Raw genomic sequence first — 26,196 nt, forward strand, 5'->3', positions numbered from 1 at the left:
CCTCTCCAGCATTTATTGCTTGTAGACTTTTGGATAGCAGCCATCCTGACTGGCGTGTAATAATGGTACCTCATTGTGGTTTTGATTTGCATTTCTCTGATAATGAGTGATATTGAGCATCTTTTCATGTGTTTGTTAGCCATCTGTATGTCCTCTTTGGAGAAATGTCTGTTTAGTTCTTTGGCCCATTTTTTGATTGGGTCATTTATTTTTCTGGAATTGAGCTGAAGGAGTTGCTTGTATATTTTTGAGATTACTCCTTTGTCTGTTTCTTCATTTGCTATTATTTTCTCCCAACCTGAGGGCTGTCTTTTCACCTTGCTATAGTTTCCTTTATTGTGGCAAAAGCCTTTTAAGTTCATTAGGTCCCATTTGTTTAGTTTTGCTTTTATTTCCATATTCTGGGAGGTGGGTCATAGAGGATCTTGCTGTGATTTATGTTGGAGAGTGTTTTGCCTATGTTCTCCTCTAGGAGTTTTATAGTTTCTGGTCTTACATTTAGATCTTTAATCCATTTTGAGTTTATTTTTGTGTATGGTGTTAGAAAGTGTTCTAGTTTCATTCTTTTACAAGTGGTTGACCAGTTTTCCCAGCACCACTTGTTAAAGAGGTTGTCTTTTTTGCCATTGTATATCCTTGCCTCCTTTGTCAAGATAAGGTGTCCAAGGTATGTGGATTTATCTCTGGGCTTTCTATTCTGTTCCATTGATCTATATTTCTGTCTTTGTGCCAGTACCATACTGTCTTGATGACTGTGGCTTTGTAGTAGAGCCTGAAGTCAGGCAGGTTGATTCCTCCGGTTCCATTCTTTCTCAAGATTGCTTTGGCTATTGGAGGTTTTTTGTATTTCCATACAAATTGTGAAATTACTTGTCCTAGAATCTGTGAAGAATACCCCTGGTAGCATCAAGCATCAATCAAGGGATTGCATTGAGTCTACAGATTGCTAAGCTCCTTTTTATGACAGTGTCACTGTGGTCCTGCGTCTATGTTCATTCATTGTCTGTATGCTTTAAAGGGGTCCTTTCAATCTGAACCATGTCTTTATGTTTTACAAAAAAATATTATTTCTTTGATATATTTTTTCCTTATGTTTTTTCTTTTTTAGCTAGAACTGCTCTTACTAGGTTATTAGACCTCTTGAGTTAACCCTCTATTTTTCTTTTCTCTCCTATTTTCTATTTCTTTTTCTTTTCTTTTGGGGGAATTCCTTCAACTTGCTGTTCCAACTTAGAAGTGTCTGTGTCTGTTGTTGTTCAGTTGCTGAGTCATGTCTGACTCTTCGTAATCCCACGGACTACAGCATGCCAGGCCTCCCTGTCCTTCACTATCTCCCAGAGTTTGCTCAAACTCATGTCCATCGAGTCAGTGACACCATCCAACCATCTCATCCTCTGTCGCCACCTTCTCCTCTTGCCCTCAATCTTTCCCAGCATCAGAGTCTTTTCCAATGAGTTGGTTCTTCGCATCAAGTGGCCAAAGTATTGGAGCTTCAGCTTCAGCACCAGTCTTCCTTAAAGGAAGGACTAATATGTCTGTATCATATTTTTAATTATTCCAATAACTAATAATAATTAACATTATTATTAATTATTATTATTATTCCTTCTTTATAGCATCCTGTTACTACTTCATGGCTCCAGCATCTTCTCGTCTGTCTCAGGCAAGATGTTGCCATTGTTGTCATTGCTGAAACCTGCCTGTCCCTACACTGTCTCTCTATCTTCCAGGTTCCTTTGCTTCTGTTTGCTTTTATCTCTCTTTCATATTTAAAGGCTTCCCTGAGATATCCAGCAATCTATCTACCCATGTTTTAGAAATAGGTACTGAAAAGCTGGTTAGAAACTCTACAAATGTAAAGTGTCCATTGTGGACCTCCCTGCAGGGTTATCTTGTCGCCTTGTTGATGTGGAAATCCCTGAAGTCACCCACTTTGGGTCTCCACACAGGCTAGTCGACTTCTGCAGAAGGAGTTCGCCAATGTCCTGACTGGAAAGTGTAAGGCAGGTGTCAGCATTCTGCAGTCCGAATTGGGATTGGGCAGGGAGGGGCTCAGCATCCAGTGCCAACCTTTGGTTAAACCCTCTGTTTTCAACCTAGTCCCCTTGCTCCCCAGCATTTTGTAGGGTCTCCAGAGACTAAGCCACAAGCATTATTTGGGGGTGAGAGTGAAGGATGTGATCAGGATCTGAGAATCAGTGGTGGGGTGGACGTTTCGGAGGGGTGGGGAGTAGTCAACCAACACTCCTGTTTTCAGTCCCACCTGGTACCATGAATTTCTTAATTTCCAGGGCTTGACTACTGTTAAATCATGATGAAGTTCACGTGGGTCTGCTACTCAGTGACCATTCAGCCTCTGCATTCTAATCCCCACAACCATGGCACTATTTCTTCTCTGGTTACCTAGTCCCCATAGGCCTGGACATTCCAAACACATTCCTCACTAACTTCTGGGTTTTTAGAGGAAAGTGGAAGAAAGTGAACATGCTCTCTCCTCCATCTTGAACCCAAAGGAACAGACCCACTTTTTATACCTCTGGGACAGGTCACTAGATGACCTGAGTGCACTAATCTTGAGCAAATCAGCTTAAACATCTATGCAAGTCGCAATGATTTGGCAAAGGAAGTTGTGATTTTCCCTTTAATACAATCTTTACTTGAGTACCACAATATACCACAATCATCTAAAGACATAGCACCAGGATTTTGGTATTTCACTCATCCACTCAACAAACATGTTTTGGGCCCCTCCAAGGAACCAGGCACCATGTTCAACCCTAAGGAATCAGAGAACAAGACCAAGATGCCCTGGTTCTTATGAGACTTTGCTCCAACAAGGAAGAGAAACAGAGGTATGTAGGATAATTGAGGTTGTGATATGGGGGTCAAGAAGGAAAGAAATGAGGGGTGGGTACTCCAAGGAGGACCAATACAGAGAAGGCTATGACAGAGATGCAGTAAACGGGAAGGGAGAATGATACTGAGAGTGATAATAAACAGAATATTACAGAGAGTAACAGTATCCAAGGGGAAGATTACAGAGAGTAACTGGGGGGTGGGACAGTTAACTGGCTTGCCTAGTAGAGGAAGGTATCTCTGATAAGGTGACATCTGAAATGAGACCTTCAGGATCAGGAAGAACCAGCCCTCAAAGGCCATTCCAGACAAAGGAGAAACAGAGGCCAGGGCCCTGCAGTGGGATGGAGCTCGGAGGATGGACCTAGTGGAAGGAGGCTTTGCTGGAACCACAGTGGAGAGCAGGGGGCTCAGGTCTTGTAAGATGCAAGAAGCCCTGGGAAGGGGTTAGATTTCATTCATCATTCATTGTGAAGGAACCAGTGTTTCCATCAAGAAATCTATATCCTCTAAAGATGCACATAGTTACTAAACAGAGACTGAATTAGGGGAGAGGGCAGTGTGGTGGGAAAACCAGTTACAAGGTTCCCAGGGTCATCTAGGAGACTGGGGGGATGGCATGGCCAGGGCAGTGGGGAGAGAAATGGAGAACATAGATTTGAGATCATTTTCACTCTCATCTATGAAAAACCACCCAAAGACAATAATGATGAAAGACGTTTCTAGAGTCCCAGAATCTACCAGGCCCACGCGCTTCACTCTAAGTGAATTAAGCCGTGTCCCCACAGTGACAAAATCACCAGGCAATTCATTCAATTCAATGAAGAGTAAAAACCAATTAGTATAGAGAAAATAATCAGATTGGTCAAGCGTCTTCTCAGCAGGTTGTTTGGGTTTTTAAGCTTAACGAAAAGGCCATGTGCGCCTTTGACCAATAACTTCTGACTCATCGGAGAAAGCAAGGGGAGAAAATCCATTGATTTAATTTGCTTGTGACCTACAGCCTACAGAGAAAAGAGAGTTATCTTTAATCATTGTGAAAAATGCCCAAATAATGTCACTAAAGTGTGTTAAATGAATTGAGATTCTTGGGAAAGGACAGCACCCTTGCTTTTAGATGGATGGCCCTTTTCAAAAACTTTTCAGGTCCAATGTTAAAGCACAGAATGGGGTCCTGTTTATGTTCTGGCATCACTCTATGAATCACTTCATACATCTTCAGAAATTGTGGATTTCTATGTCCTATGGGCAATCTTTGCAGATTCAACCACTCTTATGCAATCATCAGCATCTTATTCTTAGAGAACTCATCTCTCATCACAGCTCTGCATGCCGTTCTGTTCCTCCCATCCTGATTAACGGCTGCATGTTTAATAATTTCCCTGAGAAATAACTGCCAGACCATGTGGAGAGAGGAAGAGACTGCTTAGTGCCATCTTGAAACAGCAATGCTGCTAAGTCGCTTTAGTCGTGTCCGACCATGTGCGACCCCATAGACGGCAGCCCACCAGGCTCCCCCATTCCTGGGATTCTCCAGGCAAGAACACTGGAGTGGGTTGCCGTTTCCTTCTCCGGGGCATGAAAGTGAAAAGTGAAAGTGAAGTCGCTCAGTTGTGTCTGACTCTTAGCGACCCCATGGACTGCAGCCTACCAGGCTCCTCCGTCCATGGGACTTTCCAGGCAAGAGTACTGGAGTGGGGTGCCATTGCCTTCTCCGTGAAACAGCAATAGGAAACTGTAAATAATTAGAAGGAAAATGGACTGAAGAAATGATACCATGAAACTTACAGCTTAACTGGTGACACCCTTAATGCCAAGCCTCCTGCCAGCTATGTCATAGCGAGGCCATATTAAAATGCTAATAGACATATTACTCAAATATCATTATCTGGAAATGTAAGTAATTCAATGCCTTCTCATCAGTTACCCCAAACCACCCCAAACCTCCATGAATTTAGAGTTCAAAGATGATGAATTATAAGGAAGGAATAAAAAGGAGTCTTCCATGTGGGCCTCGTTAAGTAAACTGTAAGTGTCAACAAGATCCCAGGAGTAATCGCCAGATTACTAATTTATCTGAGATGAAATTGTTTATAAGCATCCCTGCCACTGAAAGATGTACAAAGTGCTAGCAATTAAAATTTGCAATTACTTCAGGAAAGTCGGGCAGAGCTCTAAATGGAGTCACTATGTGGGCAGTTATTTGCTCATATTCCAAATACTAGTTGAGCCCATTTTTTTAGTCCATATTTTTGTTTTGTTTTGTTGTTGTTGCTTTTTAAACTTGAAAAAATATTTATTTTTGGCTACACTGGGTCTTCATTGCTGCACTTGGGCTTTCTTTAGTTGCAGTGAGCAAGGGCTACTCTTTGTTGAAGTGACTTGTCTGGTTGGGGTGGCTTCTCTTGTTTCAGAGCACGACTGTAAGCACCAAGGCTCAGTACTTGGTTCACAGGCTTAGTTGCTCTGTGGTATGTGGAATCTTTCCAGACCAGGGATCAAACCCATGTCCCCTGCATTGGCAGGCGGATTCTTATCCACTGTACCACTAGGGAAGTCCTTGAGTCCCTATTTCTTGAGCCTATTTATGAGTCCATATGATTGTGCCTAAATATTTATTATTGACCACAGTCAACACTCTGCCAGGAACTGTGCTGAACACAGGCAATTTATTCAGTGATCGAGGCAGACATCTTTATGGAAATGACAATCTAATGGAGGAGAAATTCAGCCAGCAAATCATGACACCAAAAAATGATCTACAAATAACAAACACTAGAAAAGATGTGGAGGAAAGGGAACCCGCCTGCACTTGTCAGTTGAAATATAAATTGGTGCAGCCACTCAGAAGAACATTGTGGAGGTTCCTTAAAAAACTAAAAGTAGAGCTACCATATGATCCAGCAATTCCCACTCCTGGGCATATATCCAGAGAAAACCATCGTTCAAAAGGATACATACACCCTAATGTTCATTGCAGAGCTGTTTATAATAGCTAAGACATGGAAGAAACCCAAATGTCCATCAAAAGATGAATGGATAAAGATGATGTGGTATATATGTACAATGGAATACTACTCAGCCATAAGAAAGAACAAAATGAAGTCATATGCAGCAACACTGATGGACCTAGAGATTATCATACTAAATGAAGTAAGTCAGAAAGAGAAAGAAAAACACCACATGATATCACATATATGCAGAATCTAAACTATGACACAAATGAATTTGTCTACAAAACAGAAACCGAGTCACAGACAGAGATCGGACTTGTGGTTGCCAAGGGGGAGGGGACTTGGAGGATGGTTGGATTGGGAGTTTGTGATTAGCAGCTGCAAACTATTATAGACAGGATGGATAACAATAAGGTCCTGCTGTACTGCACAGAGAACTATATCCAATATCCTGTAACAAACCATAGTGGAAAAGAATGTGAAAGAAATATTTTAAAACATAAAATTTCAGTTAAAAAAAATCACCAAGTAGATGTAGCAAATGCTAGAAGGAAAAAGCAGAGGGTGCAATAAGATGGTACAAGGGGTTCCTGACCCCACCTGTATCCATGAACAGGAGTAAAACCATGCACACTATAAAACTGTTAACCCACACCACCTGTTTGGGGCTGGTTTTCTCTCTACCGAGTCTGAATCATTCATTCGAGTAGTTATTGAACCAATATTTTTAAGGCTGGTTGGCACACCAAATTGGACTAAAAGTTTTTGCAAGTAAATCCATTCGTTTCTGCAATTCTATTACAATTTCTGTTTGTAAGGAACTCCAGAGAAGAAAAAAGTACAGCCGAAAATGATGGAAGGAAGAAGCTTTATTCACAGGCAGAAGCTGGGGACATTCATTCCAATCAGAAAATGATCAGAAGTGGGTGGGCCGTGGGCGATAGGGAGCAAGTACTGCCCAACTCTAGTTCCGTAGATGGACAGGGACTGGAGAGACAAAACCAGGAAAAGGTATTTATCCAGAGCAGCCTTGGACATTTTTGTGCTATCCTAATGAAATCTTTGGAAAGTTGGCCTCTAACTAATCACAAAGAAATCTTTTATTCAGAAACGCTTTCCTCGTGGCTCTCATCTCTTTTCTATTCCTCTGATGAAAGGCAATCAGAACAAGAAATCTTCCAGCACAGAAATTCTTTACCTAAACTGTGTTTAGTGGAAATTGCTGTTTAAAATCTTGCTTGAAGTTAACAGTTGGATCCTGTCCAGACAACAAGAGAGTGACTTTATAACGGAGAGTGAAAATAGAATGATGAAATCATGTCAGGAAAAGAGATGATCAAAGAAATGGCCACCTGAGACTTTAAATGCTGAGACTGAACACAGCCCATCCACCCTCCATAGCGTTATTTTAAAAGTTTCCTGTTGCTAAATGCAATTGTCTAGGAAGGTCCCTTCCCTTCCCCAGGACCTAATTGATACACTCACGATGGCTTCTCATCTTTCCTTGAGATTTACACCTTGGAAGGAAGGAGAAATTACTCTGTTTCAGCAATTCCAGAGCTTGGCAACTTAACTATTAATAATAGCTTTAGGGAAAGAATGAATACTTCTCTATTAATTCTAATGAGAAAAGATGTAGGAAAGTCATTAGCTCCTGTCAGAGGAGGAGAGCGAAGGCAAAGTGGGAGAAGAGCCCAGGAGAGACCCCTCCTCTGCCTTCCAAATTCTTTCTGATGCTCCGGAACATGCTGAGGACTCTTGTGAGAATAGAAGGGGAGAAGGTTGCTGGCCCGAGGCCCTGAATCACAAAAAGAAACTGCTACAGAAAACCAGGAAAAAAGGCACAGTCTCCCTTTATTCTGGGGACGTATTCAAGCCTCTTCAACCAGTGTTTGGAAATTGGCCCCTTTATGTGTGTGTAATTAGGAAGAGTCTTTACTTGAGAAACCACCTGTAATCATGGCCATGTCTACACCTCTGTTCCTGAGATGAAAGCAAAGCATTTTGATCACATTCTCCATTCAGATATTTTCTTCCAGCTCTGCGAACAGGGTTGGTTTGAAATCTTTTCATGACATTAAAGCTTGGTCGTGTACAGAGTTCAACAGTGTTCCTTCAGGAAGCAAGACAGATGCCTTCAGGATAAAGACAAGTAATGAAAGCCACTCAGGAACACTCTTGGAAAAGTTTGTCTCAACAACTACTGAAGAAAATGCTTCTAGTGGATCAAAGACAGTGGTTTTCAGCCAGAGGTGATGTCTGGGGACTTACTTTCTCCAACGTGGGGTACACAGGGTAGACCCCCATCTCATTCTGGATGGACACAACCCCAAAGGCCAACAGGGTCACCACTGGGAAACCCTGGTTGAAACCAAAAATCATAAACTCAAAAGCTACAGGGCCAGATCAGTAACAGAAACAAGGGTTGTGGATGAAGAGGAAGGACTGGCCCAGCCTCAAGGGCCAGGCTGCCCCTCAACCCCACTCACCGAGACCAGCCAGGACCAAATGTCCAGTTTGCTGGAGCTATTGGTTTTTCATGAGAAACCAGAAATCTGAGCTCCATGGTTCCCTTTTAAACACTGATAAATTAATTTTCAAACCACATCACCATGCTAACCAACCTATCTGTGGCCTGAATGCTACCAAGAGAGGCCAATAAGTGACCCTTTGTCAGGAAAGAGGTTCAGAGGCACCAAGGATGAAGGCAAGGCTTTAGTCTCCACTCAGCCTCTGCTCTTTTGCAGAAGCAAAGTTTCTTTTCAAAAATACTGTCAAAAAGATATTTATGGGAGAGTAATCCTGTTTTTGAAAAGTAATTTAGTAGTGTCTTATAAAATGAAATTTATAATTATAAAACGTGCCTTGATCCAGCAACTGCTCTGTGGGAAATTGAGCAAGAATATTTACTGCAGCAATAGCTGTGATAGGAAAACCAATAGCAATCAACAGGAACATCCATCAATAGAGGAAGAGTTGAATAAATAAATTATGGTACAGCTATACTGTGGGATTTTTGTGCCATTATTAAAATGATCTATCCATCAATCTGTAATATATGCCTAGAGTTACATATAAGATATATTAAGAAGAAAAGAGTTGTAGATGACTGAATATGGTGTGATCTCTTATTTTGTGTAAACAACAAAATAAAGTGTCTGACCATATTTTTATGTATGTAGAGAAATGCGTGATGGTGCATCAACCCAACTCTGGCAGCCTGCAGGGGCAACGAGGCTGGGGATTGTCAAATTTTCCTTGCATATGTCAGTGTTGCTTTCTTTGTTGTAACTAGTATGGTATGGTTTTGTTAGTCTGGAAGAAAAATTAGAGGCCAATAATGACATTGGCTTTAAAACTCAGACTGAAAGTCATGAGGAAAAGCTCCAGAGTGTGCAGGGCAAATCATTTCTATCAGAACAAGGGAGACTGTCATACTCTCATGACAATAGGTCAGTTTTTTCAGGCAGAGGAAAGGTTGAGAGACACACAAAAGGAAAAGAAAAATATATTTTTCCATCTTTTAACCAAATCTGAAGTACTTCTGTTCTATACTTATTTTTTTTTTGTATGAAATTTTGCTGCTTCCAAGTAATCATTTTCCAATCTCTTTTTTTTTTTTCCAGAAACCACTTTTCTCTATGGTTTAAATTTCTCTTCTCTTTCTCTGATGAAAAGCAATCAGTTTGAGAACACTTCACTTACCATTTTCTCCAAAAAAACATATTTAGTGGGAAAGTATGCTTAAAATCTTTTGGTAAGTTGAAACTTTAAATCATCCTCAGACAAAAAGAGAATGCCTTAAAATAAAGAGAGGACAAATTGTGGGGAAGAAGGAAAATGAAATGAAGAACAAAAAAACCCAGCTAATATTATTTGAATTATTTAGTGCCAAAATCGAATCAAAAGAACCTACTTTAGAGATCATTACTTTCAAACTTTCTTAACTCTAAATGAAAATTGTAACGGGAAAAAAAGAAGTTCAGCCTTTTGGAATATAATTGATGTGTTTAGGCAATTGCCTCATCATTTCTTAAGATTTACACCCTTAGAAGGAGGTGTTATCCTTGTTTCAGCGATTCCGTAAGCAATATTACTTAACTAATGGCTTTAGGAAAAGAATATCTCCCCATTAAATCTGACAGGAAAAATAATGGTACGGAGCCATTAGCTCTAGTCAGAGGCGGAGAGGGAGTTGGTGGGTGAGGGAACCCTGGAGTTCAGGCTGCCATTTTGTTTCTCTCAGGGAAACATTTGGAGGTGATTTGTGACAAAGGGAGCAGGTCACAAGTGACATGAAGTAAACCAACCCCCCCACCCCCAGCTCCACCAGTCCCAGTTCACTCATGACTAACAGAAGTTGAAAGGGTGAAAAGATAAAAACAATTCAAATGTACTTAATTTCAGAGAATTACATCACCATCCTCATATAATATTGAGCTATTCCACCTTTTCAATAGGATTCAGTAAACCTTTTATTTCAGGAAGTACCTGTCAGAGAAGTTCTCTTTACCTTTCTTTTTTTTTTTTTTCAATGAAAGACAGCTGCTTTGATAATGTTTGCCTCAGAGGAATTTTTCCTAAACTATGTTAATGAAAAAAAAAATCAGTTAAAATATTTCAGTCACTTAAAAGCTTAGGTATGGACAGAAAATTCAAAAGAAGAGATTCCAGTGAGAAATAAAGCATAGAAGTGGCTCCTTCACCCTGGAATTAAATATGGGTTTATTGTCAATGATTTAAGCCTCTCGATTCTGCCTCACTGATGTAGTGTACCTGTAGCTGAAGAGAAGAAAATTAAGACATAATTACATAAAGATTGGTATTGTGGCAAATGCCACAAAGGAGATGGGTTATGAATCATGGCACAAGGACACCTAATTAGGCTTGAGAGGAAATGACCAGCCTGAGGAATCATGAAAATGTCACCTTACAGAACCATCCAAGGATTGCACTGCATCTGTAGATTGCCTTGGGTGGTATAGTCATTTCAACAATATTGATTCTTCTGATCCAAGAACACAGTGTCTGCTTTGGTTTCTTTCATCACTGTCATAGTTTTCAGAGTGCAGGTCTTTTGCCTCCGTTGGTAGGTTTATTTCCAAGTGTTTTATTCTTTCTGATGAGATGGTAAATGGGATTGTTTCCTTAATTCCTCTTTCTGATCTTTCATTCTTAGTTTATGGAATTGCAATACATAGGTTTCTATGTATTAATTTTGTATCTTGAAACTTGACCAAACTCATTGATGAGCTTGAGTAGTTTTTTGGTAGCATCCTCAGGATTTTCTATGTATGGTGTCATGTCATCTGCAGACATTGACAGTTTTACTTCTTTTCCAAACTGGATTCCTTTTTTCCTTCTCTGATTACTGTGGCTAGGACTTCCAAAACTATGTTGAATGAAAGTTGTGAGAATGGACATCCTTGTTTTGTTTCTGATCTTAGAGGAAATGCTTTCAGCTTTTCACCATTGAGTGTGATGTTAGCTGTGGGCTTGTCATGTGTGGCCCCTATTTTGTTGAGGTAGGTTCCCTCTGTTCTGGAAAGAAATAGTATGAAACCTAAACTGGGTTCTTCAGAGAGAATATAGTTGAAGGACCCACCAGAGGGACAGAAAAATACATTTACTAAAATCCCACTCCATGCCAGAGTATTTCTCTCTCCTAATGCAATTTTCTAAGCAATCATATGTTTTCCTTCAGAAACTACTCTTAGCGGTACTTACTTCTCTTCTTTGATGAAAGGCAATCAATTTAAGATTTCCCTCTCAGAGATTTTTTTTTTCCCCTGAAAGATGTTGAGTGGTAAGCTGTGTTTAAAATCAACCCTGAAGTTGCAAGTTTGTTCCCAGACCATAAGCATGTACCTAAAATATAGAGAGCCACTGTGGGCATGAGGTGAAGGAGGAAAAAAAAAAATAAAATTACTGAAAATACTATTTGGAATCTATAACGCCCAGATTGAAACCAAGAGTATATCCTCTTTGAATTATGATTCCCAATGTTTCTTTATAAGCCTATAAAATGAGCCTGCAAAAGACAGTCCATTTCTTGAAATATAATTGAGATATTTGAGAAGTTCAATTTGTCCTCAAGATTTGCATTCTTAAAAAGAAGAAATTGATCCATTTCAATGATAATAGCTGAGAAGAAAGAGCTTTCCTTTTCTCCTTCATTAATCCTGATAAAGGAGAAAAAAATGGACTAATTTCCAACTAGAAACAAAAGCAAGAAAGAAAATATTGGCATTGGCCTCAATCCATTTTGGTTTTCCAATCACTTTAGGAAAGAAAACATTGTAAGTTTAGCCTCTGTGAAAAGATAATATCCAGGGAGAATCTCTGTCTTCCCTCAAACCTAAAATGCAGTAAAATCAATAAGACAAGAAAACCAGAAAACAGAATGAGAGAACATTTTTCTGTTTTTGTAACATGTTTAGATACTACATTGCGTGTGCTACTCGGGCATTTTTTGTCTTTCTCCAGAACACCTGCCTTTACCTTTTCCTGAGGAAAGGCAAGTATTTAGAAAGCTGAAAACTTTCTCTCACTCAGATATTTCTTCTAAACAACATTAGTGGAGGAGCCAGTGTTAAATATTTCATTAATGTGAAATCCCGTACCCAGAATTCAACAACATTTCTTAAACTCTATTATAGAGGAGCAAGGGGACTGGGAGAAAAAGAAAGGAATAAAAGCACCTCAAAAGACTCTTTGAAAACTTTTCAGACCAAAATTTACTCAAGAATGTATGCTTTCAACACGATTTCCTAAGTGTGGTTTTCTTAATAATGAAAGAAACTCGACTGGGCGGACATTGCCCATAATGGAAAGACTTTCAACTTGGCTTCAACTTTTCTCAAGATTTCCACCTCAAAAGAAAAGAGTCCTCCTGCGACTGCAATTCTGTAGCAAAGAGACTCAAGGAGTGTGTTTTGAGCAAAAGCCTCAATGTGGTTTCTATGGATGCTGGAGGAAAATAAAGGGGGACAGTCATGAGTTCTTTCAGCAGAAGCAGGAAATAAAATATCAAGGGTTGACTCTGCCCTGTGATGAAGAGGCTCCAACCTCAAGGTTACGTGGAGCTCGGAAGCGCGTGTAACAAAGGGGAAAGAGTACTAACAGGAAGAGATGGACCCAATTCTTTCAGAATCCTAGGAAGTCAGTCTTTTGTCCTCCCACCAGCTTTAGAAATTCTGCCTTTTATAATGGGAAACTTAAATTACAGGATTTTTTTTTTAAACTTCAGAAACTCTCTCAGTCTTGGAGTCACAGCCTTTATCTTCCTCTACATTTAATCAGTCTGGTTAAAATGCCCTGGAAATGTAAAACCTCAGTTACACAACTGAGAGCATTCTTGGAAGTACAGATAGGACTCCCAAAGCAACATGAAGGAGAAAGAGAAAATAAAAAGGAAAGAATATCCCTCCATAGAAATAAACATATAAATGTTCATGCTACCAAATTCATTAAGAAATTTGATTTCTAGATTTTTAAGACCAGCAATTGACATATTAGAACCATGGAGAAAGTCAAGGTTTTCAAGCATGTAAGAAATCTTTACATCATTCCTTGAAGATTTCTCCTCTATCACCCACAAAGGGAGTCTGTTTCGCAAGTCAAGAGCACTATAGGAAGGGAGATTCAGATCTGACAGAAAGTGGGAGATGCTTCTAACTGTTGCCTGGAAAGGAGTATAAATAATGTCAGGAATCCAGAAAACTCCACCTGGGGAAGAGGTAAGGAATGGAGTGGGAGACGAGACTTGGAGCAGATATAAGATTCTGCACTATATACAAAGGCGAAGGGGCTGGGGAAAAAAACAGAATTTAAAATAGGCAAATCTTGCTACAGGGAGAGAAGACAGTCTTTACAAACTCCTGTCTTCCAGCAGTCCCTGGAATCCTTCCTGGGGGTGGTCCCTGGCAGGTTTGGGGTTGGGACACCTGTGCACTTGACCACATAGCTGACCCTCCTGGTTATTTTCTTTCTTTCTTTTCTAAGTCTATTGCATTAGTTACAATATTACTTCTGTATTATGCTTTGTTTTTTTGGCTCAGAGGGATGTGGGATCTTCGCTCCCAGGTCAGGGATCGAACCCTCACCCCCTGCATTGGAAGCCGAAGTCTTAAACACTGGTCCTCCAGGGAAGTCTCCTTGGTTATTTTCTTGAATCAAAGGCAGCTGGGTTGATAAGACGACCATCCCCCTCCAAAATTTTCTCCTCCTAAATGTCCCAGGATCTGTTTAAAATGCCCGGAGAAAGGACAACTCATCTCATATGTAGAACTAAGGTCCAATAAAAGGAGATAAAAGAAGGGGGGGCAACCCAGAAACGTCAGCAGTTGTCATCGAAAATTTATTCAGGAAATCTTGACTTCTGTTTAAAATATGCTATTATTAAATTCAAATCAGAAAAAAAGAATACATGGCTTAAATTATCATGGAGTGAACCAACATAATGGTTTTGAAATAAAGCAGTTTACATGGTTTCTGTGAATGCTGACAGAAAAACAATGAGAAAATTGCATGAATATCCATAAAAAAATGAGGGCTAGAAGCATGAAGAGTGGTTCTCTTGGCTTTCTCAGTCAGACCCCTCGTGAAAATCTAAAAAAAGAAAAAAATGTCAGTGTGAGGAGAGCAGAAGAAAGACGTGAAGTGGACTGAACCCCAGAGGATGCTGGTACCCAGAGAGACAGGATGATGGCAGACTGCCAGGGAGAGAAATCATAAAGATGCTCACATCTCAGAAACTTTCTACCCCTTCAAGAAGTTTTCAACTTCTCTAGGCAAAAGCAACCTTCAAAATTTCTATCTTGAGAAATTATTAGTCTATCTGATCTCAAATATTTCTCTCCCACAGAGGAAAACAAGCCTGACCATTTTCCTTGCAGAATATCCTCCAACCCTGTATATTCACTGTGAGTGTCTGCCAAGTATACTTCATTATTATGAAAGTTCTCTCAGGGAAAGAAATCCATACCCAGCCTCTAATAAATACAAGAGGTAGGGAGGGCAGGAGGAGATGAAATAGCATGAGGGAGACGATAAAACTTAGGTTTAAGTGTAGAGATGTACCGTGTCTAGAAGGTCGAGGCTCGCCCCTGATTACAACTTCAGAGTGTATTTTCTTAGCCAGAACTGACAGATTTGATGCCACCTCCCGCACGAATTTCTTGAAAAGAAAATTAACCCCTTTCCTTCCAGGGCTTGGCTTGGAAAAGAAAGAAAGTGAAGGTGGCCTGTCATCACTGGTGGAGTAACACAGCCTGGAGGATGCCTGCCCCTGCCACTGACCTCATTTGGGGTCCAGGTGACTTGCTGAGTAGCTTCGGGCCACAGGAGGCAAAGCCTTATCCAGGGGAAGGAGCCAGAAGGCAAAGATGGACAGAAACACAAAGGGAAGGAGAGAAAGAGAGAGACAGCAAAAAGGACCAATTGCAGGGAAAGTGGGGAGATCCATGTGCCCAGGTGACCCAGAACAGGTGATCTGACCAGCTGATCCTGAACCAGCCTCTTCAGAGGTAACAGGTTAGGAGTCTGAACAACAGACAGCCCAGAAGCCAACCCGTCTGCAAGTAAAGGTGGTGCCCTGTGCCCCCTCAGCCCGGGCATGGAGGACAGGGCACCATCACACCGATCAAGTTGCAGAAGTGGAATTAGATGTGAAAGAACGATCAGGTGTGTTTTCAAGTACATGGAGCCCCAGTCCTGCAGGATGGTGGAGGCCGGAAACGGTGGCCTGAGGACCTCGGGGAAAGATGAAACGGGATGCCGAGTTAAACGTGAACGTCAGGTCAACAATGGATCATTTGTAACATAAGTGTATCCTATTGCCATGCTTGTGGGCATACTTATGCTAATATATATAATACAGACATACGGATGTGAATATATGTGTGTGTGTGTTTGTGTGTGTGTGTATTTAGGGACTTCCCTGGTGGCACAGTGGTAAAGAATCCATCTCCCAATGCAGGAGATGTGGGTTTGATCCTTGGGTCAGGAAGATCCCCTGGAGGAAAAATGGTAACCCACTCCAGTAGTCTTGCCTGGGAAATCCCATGGACAGAGGAGCCTGGCAGGCTACAGTCCATGGGGTTGCAAAAGAGTTGGACATGACTTAGCAACTAAAAAAGAACAACAACAATATATACATAGTTCAACTGAAATTCAGCTTTAACTGGGTGCCTTATATTTGCATCTGCTAACTCTGTGCCCACCCCTACAGGGTGTGGGGAAGGGGATCTGACTGGGGACTGGCTGTGCAGAAATATTTCTCTCCCTAGATGAGGCCCCAAGGCAACCCATTTTCTACTGAAATCACCCTCCCCCACTGCCTTGCCCTCGATGGCAGACAATCGAGTGTGTGTTCCCTCATGACAAAAGTCCTCCGAGGGGAAGGAGGCTGTGCCCACCTGTGCTCATAAATTCACGGAGGGGAGATGAGAATGGATGCAAGAGTACAGGGTGAAGGATAAAATTCGAAATAGGTTTCAGTGTGGAAATGTACCCAATGGTTCTTCCCTTTTTTTTTTTATAGTTAACATCACTCCTCTGATGATAGGTTCTGGGTCTATTTTCTCAGTGAACATTCTCATGCACTTCCTATCAAATATTTTCAATGAAAATAAAAGTAATTTACTTTTCCAATGATGTTTTGGTTTGAGTAGAGATGATAGTACTTGGTCTTTGGTCATGGCTCCAGGTTATCTTTGTTCTAGAAATAATAATTACATGATGCATCACAGGGACAGGATGGGGTGAATGGGGAGTCTTTAGGGCAGAGCTTGCAACCAGTGGTGGAACAGGGATGCAGAGGTGATCCTGGATATAACTGGGAGAGAGAAGCGGAATTCCTGTGGGTGAAAAGTCCAATGGTGGGAGCAGGTGTGGCATAACTTGACAAGGGAGAACCCAAGAGACCTCAGCCAGGTGATCAAGGTCAACATCAGTAACAGTGAATCATATGATGGTATACCCCTGATAAGATGACAAGAAGGTCAATTCACCACCGGAGTCTGGCTCGCCAAACCCACCCCCCACCCAGTCTAACCGTGATAAAACCATGAGACAAACCCCAGTAGAGGGACACCCTCCACAACACGGAGCAAGAGTGCTCCTAATTGTCGAGGACATCGAATACAAGAAAAGTTGGAGATGCTGTCAGACACAAGAGGCACCTAAGAACCTTCTGGAAGTCCACACTTCTCTCCTTATTCTTCAGATCTTGGATCAGCGATGCAGCTTTTCCTCTGAGATGTGTCAGGAAAGCATTTTTCCCTCCTTGATAGGTCTTGAAGTAAAAAAAAATATATGTATTTTTTCAATTCTTCCATTTCAAACCACTTTCTCTAACAGTATCCAGGGTATTGTGCTGTCTGCCCAAACTATGCAATTTGCAGAGCTCACTGAGCATGAAAATGTGGGCCCTTATTTAAAATGGTTAAGAACTTCAAGTCATACACTAGCCAAGATATGGAAGCAACAATAGATGAATGGATAAAATGCCCGTCACAGATGGATGAATGGATATTAAGATGTGGTATATTCATGCAGTGGAATATTACTCAGCCATAAAAAGAGTGAAATCTTGCCATCTGCAACAACATGGATGGACCTAGAGGGTATTGTGCTTAGTGAATTAAGTCACACAAAAACAAATACTACATGATATCACCTACATGTGGAATCTAAAGAAAACCATGAACAAACATCACCAAACAGAAACAGAATCATAGATACAGAGGACAGGGATGGGGGGAACAAAGAAATAGGTGAGGGAGATAACGAGGTACCAACTTCCAGCTACAAACTAAATGAGTCATGATAGGAGATGTACAGTGTGGGGAACACAGTTAATAATTATGTGAAATCTTTGTATGGGGACAGATGGTAACTAGACTTATCATGATCGTTTTGAAATGCATAGAAATATTGAATCACTATGTTGTATAATGGGAACTAACATAGTGTTGGACATCAATTATACTTCAAAAATAAACTCATAGGAAAAGGGATCAGTTTTGTGGTAACCAGAGGCAGAGGATGGAAGGAGGGGGAGTTAGATGAAGATGGTCAGAAGGTACAACCTTCCAGTTATAAAATACTACGGATGTAATGTACAACGTGATAAATATAATGAACACTGCTCTCTGTTATATACGAAGAGTTCTCTTCACAAGGAAAGAATATTTTTTGATTTCTTAAATTTTGTATCTCTGTGAGAGGATGGATGTTTGCTAAACTTATTGTGATCTTTTCATAATGTGTAAGTCAACTCCTGATGCTGCGTACCTTAAACTGATACAGTGCTATGTGTCAGTTGTATCTCAATAAAACTGGAAGGAAGAAAGAATTTCAAGTCAGCCCAGCAGAGCAAGCATGGTGCCATCTGAGTTTGGCCCTGTGAGCTGTCAGTTCCCAGACACACTAGGGTTTCCCTTAGCAGGTATTGACTGCTGTGGAAGAAGCCCATCTTCACATCAACAAGGAAAAGAACCAACAGAACAATTCTACAAGGACAGAAAGAGCTGAGGAAGGGAGCTTTTGTAAAAAGGCATTATGTGGACTGAGGTGAGACTGTGTTTCAAATCGAGGAACACACCTTTGTGTGTTGTTAATCCCCAAAGGACCCTGAGACCCCCCTGACCCCTGGCTGACCTTTCTTCTCAGGGAGGAACCCAAAGTCCACAATGGGGAGGGAGGGATTCTGTGTGAAGGAGAGGCTCTGTTGGGTTGTTTTCTCTTTTATTCGTTTTCAGAAGGTCTGGAGGGGGTGGGGGTTGTCTTACACACACACACACACACGCATACAAGGATTAATTTTTCAACAATGGACACATGATGAAGGCAGTTGTCAGTTTCATCGGGAAAATTGGAAAGGCCTCGAGAGAATTCTTCAAAGTCTGTCCCCAATTCCTGCCATGTGTTTGGGATAAAGCACAGGTAGGCTTTAGGTTTGATAAATAAAACTGTCATCCAACCACAGTCCCTGTGTTTATGGAGTTGTATATGGGTGTGTTCAGTAATGATCCACTCGTTGTGGCCCCCCTGGACTGTAGCCCGCCAGGCTCCTCTGTCCATGGAATTCTCCAGTCAAGAATACTGGAGTGGGTTGCCATTTCCTTCTAGAGGGAATCTTCCCGACTCAGGGATCGAACTCGCATCTCTGGCCCTGGCAAGCAGATTCTTTCCCATCTGAGCCACCAGGGAAGCCTGTTTATGGAGTTGTAGGTTCTTTAACAGATGCAGCAGAGTTCCCCTGGATTCTGGCAAAGCCACCTGCACCCTTGCTACTCAAACTCCCCCCAGCCTTGTACCCAGAGCAGCAAAAAGGCAGACATGGGGAGGAGACCACTGGCCACCATGGCGAACCTGTGAGGCACAAAGCCAGCCGTCTGGGGCGGTTACTGAGTCAGCCAGGAGCTGGAAGGATTTACGCATCTCCACACACAGATGCCTTCCCTCTGTGCTGCCGTATCCTCGTCTGCGCAGTGCGAGGAACCCGGCACTGCCTATTGGAGTGCTTGAGTTAGATGAGTGGGTACCACACGCACCATGCTCAGGACCTGGGATAAAACTCAGGTCTGTGTTGTTATCTTAGTCATTAATTTGTGGTCTATAGCCCATCTCCCCCTACCTAGAACATCGGCTCCAGGAGGGAGGTGACCTGACCTGCATCAATGGTCCCCGTTATTCCAGCACCTAAACAGCTGATAGTGAAGAGCACATATTAGCTGCTTGATAAATACCCTTGGAATGAGCTTACAGAGCGCAACCTCATCGGCCTGACTCTGAAACAGGCCAGATGCTGCTTTTTGCCTTCATTCCTCCAAATGGCAGCTCTCACTCCGACACGGAGGTTTCTTGCCTTTTGTAACTATAGATGCATCTCCAGGGAGAGGTTCTGCAAGGGTTAATATGTGTGCAGCATCTTAGCGTCTCAGGCAGGGGTCCCAGGGCGCATCCCCAGTTGGTCAGGCTTTAGAGAAAAATTCTTTTTCTGATGAATTCACAGCAGTCCTTCCATGCCACCCCCATGAATGAGATCAGTAATGATTTGACTCTGCTCCACTATTCCCACTGATTATAATCATATTTAAAAACCCTGATCATTTTTTTTAAAAACTGCATTTAATGTCAATTTGCATTCATCAAGAATTTTTTTTTCTTTAAAGGGGTTGTTCCCTTTAAAAGCGCCATATGAATTTTGAAGGTAATGGGCTCTGAGCCTGAAGGTAATCTGAAGAAGAAGATTAAAGGTGACCACAATTTTCAACCCTGTTTTCCTCAGGAAGAGAAACAAAACCTTGAAACTTACAAGCCAGCTCACGTTTCCGCATTCCACACAGCTTCCACCCTCTCTGTTCCATCGAAATTAATTTTCTTGTCAGGGATACATAGATATAACCACGAGCTCTCCCTGGTTGATGAGTGGGGGGCCGGGGGGTGGGTACCAGGAAGAAACAGTAGGATACATGTAGATAATGGGACACCCTCACGCAGTTATGACAGTTTGATGTCTTGTTCTGGGTAAATAACAGCAAGGTGTTTTTCCTACTCTTATTACCGTAGCTCACCATATAATTTGAGATTCCTTCAGTGGGCGACGTTGAAAAAGCTGCAAGGACCTAACGGAAGAGAAAGGATGAAGCCAGGCACTGTTAGATGTAGGCTCTGGAATTGTGGGGACCTAGGAGGCAACCTGGTTCCTTGTTTGGCCATTGCAGGGGTGGAGGGAGCATGCCAAAGGGATTCAAAGCAGAAGCACATGAGGCTGAAAGAACTGGGGGAGGAGATATACCCCCGAGCTTGTCAGCATGAACACGGGGGTTTAGTAACAAGATTCTTGAAGTGGTATCACTTGCTCTCTGGAGATAAACAAACAAAAATATGTTTTTTCTCAAACTAGAATTTTAAAGTTCTGTCATTTTTTTTTTTAACTTGTGATGGAGAGTAGGATAAGGAATAAGATGTCACTGCTGCCCAGAGAGACGAGCTCAGGCACAGAGAGAAAATCTTAGCACATACACAGCACCTGGAGAATGGCATTCCTGGCATGAATATTAATTGAATTTAAAGTTTGGACTTTTACCCCATCTATATCTCTAGCCCTTGTGGCAGAGCCTGAGAATTGCCTCCTTATTTATGATCCTTTTTCTCAGCAACGAAAACCCACTTTCTGGATGGGGTGTGCTGCTCTGCTAAAAACTACATTTTCCAGTTTTTCTTGCAGCCAAGTATGACTAGGTAGCTAAATGTTGGGCAAAGAGATGTGAGAGGATATGATATATGCAATTTCCAAGGCAGGCCCTTGAAGGAAGGGCTGGTCCCCTTTCATTCCTCCTTTACCTTTCTAGTAGCTGGAGTGCACACTTGATGGCAGGTGCTGAAGAAGCCATCCTAGACTACAAAACAAGAAAAGCAAAGAGACAGGGCGAGCAGAGCAACAGGACAAGAGGAGCCTGGGTCCCTGCCATGAAACCACCATCCTAGATTGTCCTAGTCACACACAATAGTTATTTGTGAGAGGAATAAAACTTTTCATATCCTTTTAAATTCAGTTATTTTCATTTTTCAAGAGAAAAGCCAAAGCTTTATCATACTTAGTACCATGGTGATGAGAAATGTTTTACTGTAGGAGTCTAATAAACTTTAGACTATTACCGAAATTTTGGTTAGAGAGTGTGTGCGTGCTCAGTCATGTCCAGCTCTTTGCGACCCCATGGGGGGCAGCCCTCCAGGCTCCTCTGTCCGTGGGATTCTCCAGGCAAGAATACTTGAGTGGGTTGCTATTTCCTTCTCCAGGGGATCTTCCTGACCCAGGGATCGAACCCATGTCTTCTGTGTCTCCTGCATTGGTAGGCAGATTCCTTACCACTGAGCCACCTGGCAAGCCCTAAACTTTGGTTATCCATACAATCTTGATAAATTTGGTTTGTTGACCAACAAGTATTAAGCCTTCACCAGTTTTTTCATATCTACAAACTATCTGGGATCAGCAAACTATAGCCTGCAGACCAATCCTGACCCTCTGTCTACTTTTATAAAGTTTTTTTGAAACACAGCCATGCCCATTCATTTACATGTCTGTGGCCATCTTCCTAACATGTCAATGTTGAGTTGTTGCAACAGAGACTATATGGTCAGCAATGTTAAAGAAACATATATTATCTGACCTTTACAGAGAAAGGTCAGCCCCACCACCAGCCCCACTCTCCCTGCTTATAGCCAACCAACCTCCAGGATGTGAGTGATGCCATCCTAGATCGGCCAGTCTCAGCCATTCCCACAATGACCCCACAGATGCATGACCAAACCCAGCAAGACTTGAGTGTCAGTTCAGCCGAACCTGACAGCCCACTTACCCAGAGACTCATGAGAAAGAATAAATACTCATAAACTACTGAGTTTGGGGGTGTTTTGTTACACAGCAGTAGCTAATACATCACAGGTAAACCTATGTTTGACATAGATACTGCTGTATAGTAAATACACGTGTCATTACCTTTGATACAAGAGATATGTATTTATGATGACTAATATGCATATTTGGGGATGATACAAATTCCTTCAGAATATTTGTTTATAAATATTGGATGTAAATATATTACATTTGGGGACGTCCAATGATAACTAATGAGATTGGGAACAAGAAGCACAACATTTTATAACCTTGGTCTAGTGGCAGACTGCCTACATGTTTTAGCACTTGCTTGCTGTATAATCTTATTTCTGCATCTTTAAAATGAGTGTAGGAGAGTATAATTATGGTTGATTTGCATTGTTGTATGGCAGAAACCAACACATTGTAAAAATTAAGAAACAAAAAACATTTTAATGAGTATAATTTTAGCACTTTTGTATTTCCATCAAGAATTTTACAAGGGATCATAAAAGGGCTCAGAATAGTGACTAGTGATGGGGACCACCCATCAATATTAGCTAAGAGTATTCCTATTGTGGTTCTTATTAGATAATACACTGCAGACAAATTATAATATGGCTGAGCAATGAATAGACTTGAAGTTTGAGAATAAAAATGTTTACAATAAAAGACTTTGAAATGAATGACTTTTTAAAATAATGCATGTTAGTCTCTCAATTGTGTCCGACTCTTTGCGACTCCACGGATGTAACCCAGCAGGCTCCTCTGTCCCTGGGATTCTCCAGGCAATAATACTGGAATGGATTGCCATTCCCTTCTCCAGAGGTTCTTTCCAACCCACGTCTCCTGGATTGGAGGCAGATTCTTTGCCATTTGAGCTACAGGGAAGTCCTTTTAAAAATAAGGCATGGGCTTTGAAAACAAACTTATGTTTGACAAAGAGGAGACTTGATGGGGGGGAGGGATAAATCAAGAGTTTGGGATTAACATATACACACCACTATATATAAAATAATCAACAAGAACCACTGTATAGCACAGGAAACTCTACTCAATATTCTATAAGAGCCTATATGGGAAAAGAATCTGAAACAGAATGGATATACATATATGTAAACTGAATCACTTGGTTTCGAAAAGGTGATGGGAGGGAGGACCTTGAATACACATTTAGTCATTTTTCCTGGGTGGTTAGGACACAGTTATAAGCGTTGGGTGTTGTTGCAAACAAGTCCCTTGAAGACTGCTTTAAAAAGCAAAATAGGATGTGTTTATTTGGTGGAAATTTCGAACAGGCACCTACCTGAGAAGTGAAAGCGACTGTCCTAATGTTATGTAAATGGGTGCTCATGCGGTGGATAAATTTCTACGATGGCATTGTGCTCAGATTCTAAAAGTACTAAATCTCAAAGAGCTGGGTTGAAAGTGAAGATGCTGTGCTCGGAAATCTCTATTAGGTGACTCAAACCAGGGGCTCTGGCGATGACAAAAGCCATCTCAAAGATTCATGCTACAAGTTCAGCTAGAATGGCTTTGTGAAATATGAGTAGAAAACATAATGTCCCTACACCGATCTTTTATGTAATGTGTGATTTAAAGGACTGTGTGCAACTAGCTGAATACATAAAACACTACAAGGAGAAGTTTGCTTACTTCATATCCATCTTGAGGTTGTATTTCAGGTTGGTCCAAAGACTCCTTTGGATCTTTGTGTTGAGAAAATAGGAGATAGCCTTGTTGTTCAGTTGCTAAGTTGTGTCTGACTCTTTGTGACCTGCTGGATGACAGCATGCCAGGCTCCTTTGTCCTTCAGTATCTCCCCGAGTTGGCTCAAATTCATGTCCATTGAGTCAATGACGCTATCAAACCATATTATCCTCTACCACCCCCTTCTCCTTTTGCCTTATATTGAGGCAAAAGTGGTAAACATTAATAGCTGTGATTCACGATTTCTAGATAGTCGGTGTCTTGCGCTCTTGTGTAACTGACTTATTGAGAAGTCAGTTACGGAAGAAACTTGAAAAGAGTGAAAGAAGTCAGAAGTTTAGACAACAAGGATTTGGGGAGATGGCCACAGGGAGATCTGGAGAACAAACCATAATCACAAAACTCATTCTTCCTGAAGGCAAAAAGCCTGAGTGGTCCTGTCCCTCCATCAATCAATCAATCAGGAGCTGTGGACCAGCCTCCAGCAACTGTGTGTATGTTCAGTTCAGTTCAGTCGCTCAGTCATGTCCAACTCTTTGTGACCCCATGGACTGCAGCACGCCAGGCCTCCCTGTCCATCACCAACTCCTGGAGTTTACTCAAACACATGTCCATTGAGTTGGTGATGCCATCCAACCATCTCATCCTCTGTCGTCCCCTTCTCCTCCCGCCTTCAATCTTTCCCAGCATCAGGGTCTTTTCCAATGAGTCAGTTCTTCGCATCAGGTGGCCAAAGTATTGGAGATTCAGCTTCAGCATCAGTCCTTCCAATGAATATTCCAGACTGATTTCCTTTAGGATGGATTGGTTGGATCTCCTAGCTGTCCAAGGGACTCTCAAGAGTCTTCTCCAACACCACAGCTCAAAAGCATCAATTCTTGGGCGCTCAGCTTTCTTTACGGTCCAAGTCTCACATCCATACATGACTACATGTATGTTGGGGGAAAGTAATTCCCATCAATCAAGGGCCAATCCCTTGGAGAAGGTACAGATAAAGAGGGCAGCAGCCAGGACACAGGGATAATGGGCACCCAGCCTGAAAAGGGATCTGGGCAGGACACCAGTGGCTTTGACCAGAACTGTCACCCTATAGTACAGAGTGAAATGGTCTTGCTCTTTGCTCTCCTCTACCAGGAAACAACACTGGGCTGTGACAGACATAGAGAACAAATGTATGAATACCAAGGTGAAAGGTGGAAGGGGAGATGGGATAAATTGAAAGATTGAGATTGACATGTATACACTACTATGTTGATAGCATCACCAACTCATTGGATATGAATCTGAGCAAACTCTGGGAGACAATGAAGGACAGGGGAGCCTGGAGTGCTGCAGTCCACAGGCTCATAAAGAGTCAGACATGACTTAGAGACTGAACAGTAACAGTGATGTACAAGAGAGATAACTAATGAGAACCTATTGTAGAGCACAGGGAACCCCAATCATTGCTCTGTGGTGACCTAAATAGGAAGGAAATCCAAAAAAGAGGAGACGTATGTAGACATTTAGCTGATTGACTTTGCTATACAGAACAAACTGAGATAGCAGTGTAAAGGAACTACACTCCAATTTAAAGACAAATAAAAATCAGAACTAAAAGAGTGGGTTGTGATAAATATCTTCTGTTCCTTGATTTCAGCAGTCATTCCTCTACCTTCTCAGAACATCTCTTCTCAATATAAGTTGGCTGGTTTGTAACCAATCACCACTTCCCATCTCCAGGAGCAGGCAAATTCCACTCATTTGGACAAACAGAAGGCTCAGGGCTAGATACAGGACCCAAACCTCACTAAGTCAGAGTTGGTGCTGGACTTCAATTCAAATAGGACACTCCCTATTGCAATTGTTAAGAGGGTAGGATGCATGCCCGGGCCACCTCATGCCAGGGAACAAAGCGCCCCCCACCCCCCCACCCCCCACCCAAGAAGGCCAGCTCAGATAGGAAGAGGGATAAACAGAGCCCTGGTGATATTGCTTGAGTCTCTGGGCTTCTTGTTTCACAAGCAATTATGTGCTTAAATCTTTTTGAGTTGGATTTTGGTCCCATGCTACCAAGAATTATATCAATAAGCCATGACAAACTGTTTTCCTGACTGTTACAAACATTACTTACTTTCCTTCTGTCCCAGCAAAGGAGGTGGGTGGGTGCCATGGATATTCTTCCCCGCCCCGGCCCCCAGCCCCTTCCTAACCATATTCAAAGTGGGATTAAGAATTTACCAAACCTTGCCTAGTGACAGACTTAAAATTCAAAGCTTGATTGTCTGCTCCTAGTCTCTGGAAAACCAT

At 41.8% G+C, this 26,196-nt stretch overlaps 1 protein-coding gene across 2 annotated transcripts in view; it reads right to left on the bottom strand.

The window, feature by feature from the left end:
• Positions 1-26,196, bottom strand: part of ZNF831 (zinc finger protein 831) — an 87,535-nt gene that overhangs the window by 9,754 nt on the left and 51,585 nt on the right. Inside the window, exon 5 of one of the 2 annotated variants that reach the window (XM_043480187.1) lies at positions 14,242-14,420. The exons of the other annotated variant lie outside the window; for it this stretch is intronic. Within the exon in view, the coding sequence (XP_043336122.1) occupies positions 14,398-14,420 (23 nt within the window). The 3' untranslated portion in view covers positions 14,242-14,397. Of the gene's footprint in view, positions 1-14,241; positions 14,421-26,196 lie in introns of those variants that run through there. 2 annotated transcript variants of the gene reach the window in all.

Source organism: Cervus canadensis, chromosome 10, assembly GCF_019320065.1.
Source record: "Cervus canadensis isolate Bull #8, Minnesota chromosome 10, ASM1932006v1, whole genome shotgun sequence".
Classification (NCBI taxonomy): Eukaryota; Metazoa; Chordata; class Mammalia; order Artiodactyla; family Cervidae; genus Cervus; species Cervus canadensis.